General features: G+C 35.5%; 1 protein-coding gene across 5 annotated transcripts in view; it reads left to right on the plus strand.

Moving 5' to 3' along the window:
- The window catches only part of UCHL5 (ubiquitin C-terminal hydrolase L5), a 57,232-nt gene extending 48,853 nt beyond the window's left edge, over positions 1-8,379 (plus strand). For 3 of the 5 annotated variants that reach the window (XM_023737017.1, XM_023737016.1, XM_023737015.1), the window contains exon 12: positions 6,106-8,379. In XM_023737017.1, coding sequence (XP_023592785.1) covers positions 6,106-6,343 — 238 coding nt within the window. In that variant the 3' untranslated portion in view covers positions 6,344-8,379. The remainder of the gene's footprint in view (positions 1-6,105) is intronic. The other 2 variants (XM_012557344.2, XM_004382557.2) reach the window with 1 other exon arrangement.
- The last annotated feature ends 3,081 nt before the right edge of the window (positions 8,380-11,460 follow it).

Genomic DNA, 11,460 nt, shown 5'->3' on the forward strand with positions numbered 1-11,460 from the left:
AATTTTCCATAAACAACATTGAGATACATTTATTTCTTGTGTATATGCAATATCTGTTATCCTGGGAGGAGAAAGTGAGGGAGGGCTTTGGTACATACAGAACAGGTAATTTCTCCTCCAGGTCAGTAACCAGTTTCCATTGAGTCGACTCTGACTCACGTTGACGTATGTGTATCAGAGTAGAACTGTGCTCCACAGGATTTTTAGTGATTAATTTTTCAGGAGTAGATTGCCAGGCCTTTCTTCTAAGGTGCCTCTGGATAGACTTGAATCTCCAACCTTTACACTACGCAGGGACATAAATAGCTTTGAATTGCTTTTCTTTGCCGTTGAGTTGACTCATGGCAAACCCATGTGAGCAGAGTAGAACTACTTCATAGGGTTTCCAAGGCTGTGACCCTTTTCTGTAAGCAGATCACCAGGCCTTACTTTCAAGGAGCCTCTGGGTGGGTTTGAACCATCAATCTTTAATAATAGTCCAGCACTTAACCATTTGTAACACCCAGGGACTAAATAGCTTTGTTGTTAGGTGCCGCTGAAATCGGTTCCAACTCATAGAGACTCTGTTACAACAGAATGAAGCACCACCCAGTCCTGCGTTATCCTCACAATCGTTGTTATGCTTGAGCCCTTTAGCCACTTAATATTTCATATCGACAAAATTTTAAATCTGTGGTTGGAATTAAATATTTAATCTGTACAAATATATCAGCACAAGTATATTTTTATTCATGTTATTTTTTAAAAAACGTATCATTGTATCATATATATAATTTTCTGCTGATAAATGCAAATGATAAAATATAAAGCAGGTTGAAAAACTGCTAGAATATATATATAAATATTTAAGATTGGATTTTATAGTTATATGTAAAATGAATTTAATAATGATAGTTATTTAATACTTCTAAGAAAAATTCAGAAATGAATTATTAAATTAGTATCGTTTTTAATTTTTAAGGGATAGTAGGATAAGGAAACAAAATGTGAAAGGAGTTTGTTGTTTTTAGGGGCTGTGGAGTCGATTCCAACTCATAGCGACCCTATGTACAATAGAACAAAACACTGCCTGCCCTGCGCCATCCTAACAGTTGTTACGCTTGAACCCATTGTTGCAGCCACTGTGTCAGTCCATCTCATTGAGGGTCTTCCTCTTTTTTCGCTGACCCTCTATTTTATCAGGCATGATGTCCTTCTCTGGGGAGTGTCCCTCCTTGATAATGTCTAAAGTATGTGAGACAAAGTCTCACCATCGTCACTTCTAAGGAACATTCTGACTGCACCTCTTCCAAGACAGATTTGTTCATTCTTCTGAGAGTCCATGGTATATTCAGCATTCTTCTCCAACACCATAATTCAAATGCATCAATTCTTCTTCGATCTTTCTTGTTCATTTTCCAGCTTTTGCATGCATATGAGGTGATTACAGATACCATGGCTTGGGTGAGGTGCCCCTTAATCCTCAAAGTGACATCTTTTCTTTTTTACCACTTTAAAGAAGTCTTTTGTAGCAGACGTGCCCAGTGCAGTATATTGTTTGATTTCATGACTGCTGCTTCTACGGGTGTTGATTGTGGTTCCCAGTAAAATGAAATCCTTGACAACTTCCATGTCTTCTTCATTTATCATGATGTTGCTTATTGGTCCAGTTGTGAGGATTTTTGTTTTCTTTATATTGAGGTATAATCCATACTAGGAAACCCTGGTAGTGTAATGGTTAAGAATTTGGCTGCTAACGAAAAGGTTGACAGTTCAAATACACTAGGCACTCCTTGGAAACCCTATGGGGCAGTTCTACTCTGTCCTACAGGGTCGCTATGAGTTAGAATCAACTCGACAGCAGTGGGTTTGGTTTTTGGTTTGGTTAAATCCTTACCGAAGGCTGTAGTCTTTGATCTTCATCAGTTAGTGCTTCAAGTCCTTTTCACTTTCAGCAAATAAGGTTGTGTCATCTGCATATCTCAGGTTGTTAATGAGTCTTCCTCCAGTCCTGATGCTGCATTCTTGCTCATATAGTCCAGCTTCTCAGATTATTTGCTCAGCATACAGATTGAATAAGTATGGTGAAAAGATACAACCCTAATGCATAACTTTTCTGATTTTAATCCATGCAGTATCCCCTTGTTCTGTTTGAATGACTGCCTCTTAGTCTATATACAGGTTCTATGTCAAGGATTTCATTTTACTTGGATCCACAATCAACACCCATGGAAGCAGTGGTCAGGAAGTCAGATGACGCATTGCATTGGGCCAATCTGCTGCAAAAGATCTCTTTAAGTGTTAAAAAGCAAAGATGTAACTTTAAGGGCTAAGGTGCACCTGAACCAAGCCGTGGTATTTTCAGTCATATGCATGCAAAAGCTAGACAGTGAACGAGGAAGACCAAAAAAGAATTGACGCATTTGAATTATGGTCTTGGCGAAGAATATTGAATATACCATGGACTGCCAGAAGAACAAACAAATCTGTTTTGGAAGCAGTGCAGCCAGAATGCTCCTTACAAGTAAGGGTGGCGAGACTTCATCTCATGTACTTTGGATGTGTTATCAGGAGGGACCAGCCTCTGGAGAAGGATATCATGCTTGGTAGAGGGTCGACAAAAAAGTGGAAGACTCTCAAAAGATAGATTGACATAGTGGCTGCAACAGTGGGCTCAAGCATAAAAATGATTGTGAAGATGGTACAGGACTGGGCAGTGTTTTGTTCTGTCGTACATAGGGTTGCTATAAGTTGGAACCGACTGGATGGCATCTAGCAACAATAACATGGATACTCTCAGCATTATATGTCTTTGATCATTTAATTATATTGTGTTGTCAAATTTACATCATAAACCAGTAATTACATTCTTGTTTAATTTTACTAAACTTTCTGTTACATATATCTTGAGATCAATAAGGAAAAAAGTGCATACTTGGGATTATGTCTAAAACCAAGTTGTACTTTTATTAAAAACAGAAAAGTTCTTTATTTAGCATTAATCTGTGAGAAATTGCAGACATATCAAGTTACAAATTATGCTTGCAGGCAATTTTATTATTTTGTTATATGACACGTAAAACACATTTGCTCTCAATATATTAATTCCAAGGCACATACTCAATTTTGTCTTACTATTGTATATTATATTATATTACCTAATACATTATAAAAAAAGATCATACGTTTTCTATTTATCCTATATCTTATTGAAAGAAAATTTTTTTCTTCATTGTGTAATACCAAGTGATATAATGGAAGGAACAGTGTATTCTAGTACTCTAAAATCTTGCTTCTCAAAGTGTGGTCCAAGGACAAGCAGAATTGACATCACCTGGGAGTTTGATAGAAATTCGGAATTGCAGGCATTTTACTGAATCAGTCTGTACTTGAACAGGACTCCCTGATTGTTGTCGTGTGCATTGAGAAGCACTACTGTAGAACATGTATCTTTTGACCTCTGATTGAAGTTTTACTGTTTACTAGCTGTGTGACTTTGGTTGAGCTTGATAAAATCTGTGAGGTTTTGCTTTTTCATCTGGAAAAGAATAAAAAAATAATTACTTCATTAAAGCTTATATAATTTTTTATGAGGATCAAATGAAATAATGTGTAAAAACATTTATTAACTATAAATAAGATAACCACAGTAATTAAAACATCCTGTGCTACCAGGGCTCCTAAAATATCCTGGTACTGGTATAATAACAGGCATATACTGTATTTTTATGCAAATAACTATGCCAAAATTAGCATAGCGCACTTACAAAAATACCTCACTGGGGGGAGGGTACTGTTGGCAAACAAACGTAGAAGGCGTGCGTTATTTGTATAAAAATACAGTAGGCCAATGAAGTAGAATTGAAGGTCCAGAAATAAATCCACACATCTATGGTCAACTGATTTTTGGCAGTTGGTGCTAAGTCAGTTAAAAGGGGAAGGAAGTCTCTTTAATAAATTGTACTGGGAAAATTGGATTTCTGCACACAGAAGAATGAATCAGGATCTGTGCCTCATAACATATACAAAAACCAATTAAAAATGGATCAAGGGCCTAAATGTGAAAACTAAAACCATAACATTCTTAGAAGAAAATATTGGGGCATGGCTGCGGGGCCTAGTTTTCAATGATGAATTCTCAAATATGACAACAAAAACGTAAGTAGCAAAAGACAAAATAGATAAATCGGACCTCGTAAAAATTACTTTTTTATCAAGGGGCTTTATCAAAAAAGTGAAAAGACAGCCTACAGATTGGAAGAAAATTTTTGGGAACTGTGTGTGCAATAAAGGTCTAATATCCAAAATATATGAACACCTTCTTCAACTTAACATAGACGAACAACCCAATCCAAAAATGGTCAAAAGGCTTGAACAGACATCTCACCAAAGAAGATATTCAAATGGCCAACAAGTACAGGTAGTCCTCGAATTACAGTGTATTTGAGTTACAGTGAGCACTTACAGCCATCTTTTTAAATTTTTTATTCGTACATCTTATCATTAGTAATAAGTACTACATACAATGCTGCAGCTTGTAATGTGCTGATGGTATCATTCTCAGATGTTCATTTGCGGATGTTCAAAGATCAGATTTATAAAGATATGATAATAAAAGGCAATAATAATGAAAACTAAAAAAAGAGGTATTCAACTTAATGTCAGAACTGACTGACGACAGAGTTGGAGGAATGGAACCTCCTTGTAAGTCAGAGACTTCTGTATATGAAAAATGCTCAACGTCATTAGACGTTGTGTGCTGTCGAGTCGATTCTAAGTAATAGCAACCCTATAGGACAGAGCAGAACTGCCCCATAGTGTTTCCAAGAGGGGCTGGTGGCTGCCAACCGTTGGTTAGCAGCCTGAGCTCTTAACCACTTCGTCACCAGGGCTCCCATTAGACATTAGATGCAAATCAGAACTACAGTGGGATACCACCTCATCCCTTTTAGAATGGCAATGATCAAAAAAATGGAAAACAACAGGTGTTGGAGAGCTTGTGGAGAAGCTGGAACCCTCATCCGTTGCTGGTGGGAATGTAAAATGGTGCAGCCACTGTGGAAAACAGTTTGGCAGTTCCACAAAAAGTTGAACATAGAATTATTGTATGACCTAGCAATCCCAATCCTAGGTATATATCCAGAAGAAGTGAAAGCAGGAATGCAAACAGAAACCATACATCATGTTCATTGCAGCACTTTTTACAATAGCCAAAAGGCGGAAACAACTGAAATATCCATCAACAGATGAATGGATAAACAAAATGTGGTATATACCCACAATGGAATACTACTCAGCCATAAAGAGAAATGAAATCCTGATGCATGCCACTACATGGATAAACCTTGACAACATCATGCTGAATAAGTCACTCACAGAAGGACAAATGTTATTTGAAATAAGCAGTATATAGAAACCAAAGTTGTTAGTAGTGCCAGGGGTGGGAGGGAGGAGGAAAGGGGGAGTTTTTGCTTAGGGGGCATTGAGTTTATGTAAATGGTGGAATGATTTGGAAAAGGATAGTGAGAATGATTGCACAACTTGAAAAATGTAATCAGTCACTGAAATGTACATGTAGAAATTGTTGAGATAGCTTATGTTTTGTTATGTATATATTCACCACAATAAAATAAAATAAAAAATTCTATGGGTAAGGTTATTGACACCAAAGGATACATAATCCTTTAGTACCATTGTTATGTTAAACTCATTTAACCGTAATTCAAATATGCAGAAACTAAAATAGTATTTTACTTATTTTTTTTTTGAATGAGAAATGGGCAAATATCATGTAAATGCATTTTTTTTAATAGTCATGAATGAATATGACTTTATGGAATGAGTAATTATATTTTTAAAAAGTATTACAATTATAATAATACATTTCAACTAAAGAAAGAACTGGAAACCAGACATAATCCTTTCTAAGGGCAAAGCATAGCTATGTAATTGTCCAGGAGTAGTTTGTTGCGATGCTCAAGTTACAAAATATAATACTCTAGGTATCTTATAAACAATACCTTTCAAGTCTTTGAGCTTGAAAATGCCCTCTTAGACACATTTTACATTGATAATAGTATCTAAAACAGACTTCAGATTTTGTAACATACTATCTTTAATTTCTAGGCAAAAGAAAAACAGAATGCAAAGAAAGCTCAGGAAACCAAATGAAGAGGATGCTTTGGGATGTGTATACATTTCTGCTTCTGCACTTACTTTCATGGAAACTATTAAAAACTTTGAGCAACATCCTGATTGGCCCAATGCACGTATGGCAGTAGCGCCAGTCTGTCTTGTCTGTAATGCATGGATTCGTACACTTCTTTCCCACCAGCATCATGTGCATGTAGCGCATATTAAATAAAAGTGATGTTAAGAGTTGCTTGCCCAAATTCTGTTATTTGACATTGTATCTGAGAATTCCTACTGGTTCTCTGGATATATAACTACTGTAATGAACCTAGAAAAAGGCACAAGTGATTATTCTTTACCTGTAATTGTTTTGATTAATCTTTTGATCCTTCAGCCCAGTTAAAGACTGAAAATGTGTAAATGTCAGATATCGCTTAAACCAGATCTCTTGTTTCTTCTCATCATTAATGGAAAAAACACCCTCTATCTTTGATATTTAAATGTTATGAGGATTTTAAAACTGAATTTTGTTTATCTTCTATATCAATTATTTGAAAAAGTGTGATTTTAATGCAGATCATTTGAAAAGGACAAAAGTACAATTTCTAGTGATTTTCATGCTGCCAATAGAAAAGGTAATAAACATCCTGGTTTTATTTTAGCAAACTTTCTTAAAGTGTTTGGGGTTATTTATTTATTTTTTACAGACTTATTTCAGGAAGACGTGACCATTATGCTTCAAAGCAAAATTTCAAATTAAGAACAAATTATAAATCTTAAAGGCTTTTAGTGTTACTCTCAGTTTGGCAACATTTTACAAGCTGTTAAGCTGTATCTTTATTAAAAAGAGTATTTGAGGTTTGACAGTTCAGGCTATCTTCTTTGAAAAAGGAGGAGGGAATCATTTTATCTCAGTTTGAACAAAATTAGCACAGCCCAACAGTTTCTAAGAGCTATGTACAGTTTGCCCACAATGGAGTTTATTACTGCTTTTGGGAGTTGCTTTTTCTGTTTTATAAAAGAATATTGTATTATTGCTTCTAATCTTCTTTTCCAAGTCAAACTTTAAAGAAAACTTTTATAGAACTTGTTTTCATAAAGGAAATTATCCGCTTTTTTTCTTTACCAGGCACATTTCTGAAGTTAATACATGACTTTTTATGGCAGAACTTCAACATATGTAGAGAGAATGTGTACTCATCTTCCAGCTTCAAAACATGAATTTTTAAGGGTTGTTTTTAAGCTTGCTACATTGTAGTGTTATTAAATGACTTAGAACTAATGTGAAAAAACTTGTTGGGAAATTGAGTAGAAAAATTAATGAAATGTTTTCGCTGTTGACATAATTTCAACTGAAGGTAATGAAGAATAGTTTTTCAGCTATTTGGAGAAAATTTGTTTTGCTCTGGATACGATAGTAATTATGGAGTATTTTCAAAGCTATGATACAGTTTTTTAAAATGGTTTCCTAAGGACTATATGAGGTACATCTTGAACCCATTCATTTATTTCAACTTATATGCCCTCTTTTATAGAGGCTTTAATTTTGTAAAGCAATTCAAGGAATATATAACCCTTATGAATAAGTAGTATCCAGTAGTCAAGACAGTGTGGGACTGACGGGCGTAAGGATCGACAAATCAGTGGGCTAGAAGAAAGAGCCCTGATGGAATAGGAGAGCCCAAAAGTAGTTCTACATTTGTACAGTCACTTGATTTTCAACAATGGTGACAAAGCAATCCAAGGAGGAAAGTGTTTTGAACAAATGGAGTGAGAATAACTGAATATGTATATGGGAAAAAAAATGAACCTTGACCCCTTACCTCATACCATGCACAAAAATGAATTTGGGATGGATCGTATACCTTAATGTAGCTAAAGTATAAAGCTTTTTAGAAGAAAATAAAGGAGATTATCTTTGTGGCTTGAGGGTAGCCAAAGGTTTCTTAGGTCATAGAAGAAATAACTATAAAAGATCTAAAGCTCATCAAAATTAAAAACTTAACCTTTGACAAACACTATTATTAAGAGGAAAGAGTATCAAACCTTGACTTTTTAGAAATAGCTTTATTAACCAACTGTGTTAATAAGGGCATGGATTTTTTCTTATCAATCTAATTCTAATAAATCTCGATAGGAATTTCCATAGCTTAAGGAGCTTATCTGCTTTTTCTTTGATTGAAAATGCATTGTGATATAGTAAGAAGACCAGACTCAATGGTCTAAGACTGGAGGTGCCCCAGAAAACATGGCCCTTGGTCTCTCCATCACCCCAGAACTAAAATAGTTTCTGAGGCCAACTCTTCAGACAGGGATTGGACTGGATTGTGGGACATAAAGTGATACTTGTGAAGAGTGTGCCTCTTAGACAAGTAGATACAAGAGACCAAAGGGGCGGCTTCTGTCCAGAGGTGAGAGGGGAAGGCAGAGAGAGTTAGGAGCTGGTTGAATGTTCATGGGGAATCGAGCGAAGGGGAGGAGTGTGCTGTCGCAGAATGGGGTGAGCAGTTGGGGTCTCATAACAATGTAAAAAAAAAAAAGAAAAATTCTGTATGGGAGACTAACTTGAGATGTAAAGTTCATTTAATTACAACAATAAAAAAATAAAACACTCAAAACAACCTCTTGGTTGTGTCTGCCAAGTGAATAAAGAAATATGGGTAGGCCTTGTCTGGGTCCTACATGTTCCAGTTTGAAACTAAGGCATGATGCTTGTTAGTTGCTGTCGAGTCGATTCCAACTCAAAGCTAGTGGATAGAAAATGGAGGAATAAAGAGGAATCCAGAGACACAGAAATATTAGCTATATGGAAAGTTAAAGTGTTCATTTCACTTTTGCCCTTTCTTTCCTAAAGTCTTATTCGATGATTGGTTATATGAAGGTATTTCCATTCTGTTTTATGCCTTTTAAAATAGCTAGTTAATTCTAAGGGATGTGCTTCTGCCATTGTAAACAAAAAAAGCTTGCCAACAGCTGGGGCACTGGCTAGTCTCACCTCATATGTTTAGTTTCCAAGGTAGCTGCCCTTTTACTAGCAGACTGCAGTCAGCTCGACTGTGCTACTAGAAGAGACACTGTATTTGTTTTGTTGTTAAGAACCATGGGGATTTATGCCACTCCCCTGTTTCGGACCATGATACATACTTCTTTGTGTATTGGGGTATTAGGTGCTAATTAATACCGTTAGTTAATTCTCATATTTGCCTATAACGTTCTGAATATATTCAGAAATGATTTTTTTTTTTCCAGTAGGAGGATTTTGTTTCCTTTGGGGGGAAAAAAAATGGCTCTTAAGATTTTCCCCTAAACAAGAAAAACAAATTAGAGAAAACCAATAAGTAAAAATAAAATTTAAATTACCCATAGTCCTACCACCAGGGATGACCAGGATGACCACATTAACATTGTGGTGTATTTAGTGATCCTGTTTTGATTTTTTTCCTGTTTGTATGCACATGTTTTTGCCCTCCGCATCCAAAATGGATTTATGTAGTGTATATTATTTGGTAACTTGATGATACACAATTTCTCATTTTTATGTCAGTGATGACTTGCAGGAGAGAAACTATTTTAAGAGGGCTGGGGATTAATGTTGGGAATTTTGAAACTACTTAGTTCTTTACAAAGTCATTGTAAGATTTGGAAGAGTGGGCTCAAGTTTGGGTCTCCAGGAATGACTCCCAGCAAAACATGCTATGTCTGCAATAGTCCAAGGGTCAGTCTACCACTGGAATTATCAGTGTTTGAAAACGCTGCAGTAGCTATGTTCCAGGAATACGGAAACTTCCATAATACCTGTTGACTACACTGGAATGCAGAAAAATTTAGCCTCCCTGTGGCCAAACATGCCACCCCAAAATAGTTAAAGTAACAGGCAAAGCTTAAATCACGAGCTTTGCTGTAAGGTTGTCTGGGATATTAGTTTTTTGTTTTCCAGTCTCTGCAGTAATGGAAGGCATACTTGGAGAAGGAGGTTGGAATGGATGCTGAGTGCAGTCCCACTCAAGTCACACGTAAGTACAATCCTCAAACAAATTTTCCTTTTTACATAAGTAATAAGTATTATTTTGGAAGAAATGAGCAAATACAGAGAAGAAAAAAATATAAGAATCAAATATAATCGCATTACCCAGATGTAATCACTGTTAGTGTTTTGATGTATATCTTCCCAAAGAATGCATACGTTTACATTCATATATATGCATAGCTATTTTCTTTGTATGCAAATGGATCATATTATTATTTGCTTTTTTCCCCCCACAAACATCTTTTTATATCAGCAAATATACTTGCATCACATATTTTCTTAATGGTTGATTAGTATTCCATTATATGCTCTAGTGTATTTAGCAAGCCCCAGTAAGGAGTAAAGCATAGAAATGAAGTGGACAAACTGGATGGTCTGATTTTTAGGGTAAGATTTCATTATTCTAAAGTAACGTGAATTCTTAGATCAGTCAGGCATGTCCTTTAATTTCTTCTTTTCTTTAACATGTAGTTAACTGGCCTAAATACAATGACAGGGTAAAGATTCATCTTTTCTAATACACATTTTGTGTTTGTGACTTGATTATACCAACTTCTTGAAAACTACTTCAGTAATTTCTTCAATGTATATCTGAGTTCTAGATGCTAGAGATAGAGTGGTGAACCAGATAAAGCCCCTGCTTTCATAGTGAGGCAGACATAAAGTGTATAATGTAATTTTTCAGGTCAGAGTAACACTAAAAAATAAAACTGTGCAAAAGGATGGAAGGAGGTGAGGTTTGATAGGATAATCTGGTAAAGTTCCTTTAAGGAGATGGTATTAAAGCGGAAGCCTAAATGAAGGAAATTTCCTTCTGTAGTACTGAATCAGCCCTTTTATGGAAGGACTGCATACAGGCAGAACCAAACATGGAATAACCCAGAACATTAATTTATAATTATTTGGTAATTACATGGTTTATGAAAGTTTATTTGGGTGTCAGTATGAAAACAGGTTGAATAAAAAGTCATATATAGAAAAGGTGAGGGCCATGGTATGTATGCTTTTTAGGTTCTTCAGATATTTTACATAATATATCTCTCTGACTCTTACCTGTAGCAATGATAATTTTGTATTGACGAAGCCATAAAAACAGTGGGAAAAATCTCATGCAGGTGTGTATTTTAAAACAATTGAATAGCCCCCGATCGTGATTAAAGATGTAAACATTAAAACAATGAAATCACTAAGAAAAGAAAAAGAATATTTTATTATTTGGAGATAGGACAAAGTTTGCTAAGCAAACCAGGAAATTAAGTTTTTGTAACATCTAATAAAGTATTATTCATTTCTAACATACAGAGAACAACAACACACAAAAA

Source organism: Trichechus manatus, unplaced genomic scaffold (genome assembly GCF_000243295.1).
Source record: "Trichechus manatus latirostris isolate Lorelei unplaced genomic scaffold, TriManLat1.0 scaffold00095, whole genome shotgun sequence".
Taxonomy (NCBI): Eukaryota; Metazoa; Chordata; class Mammalia; order Sirenia; family Trichechidae; genus Trichechus; species Trichechus manatus.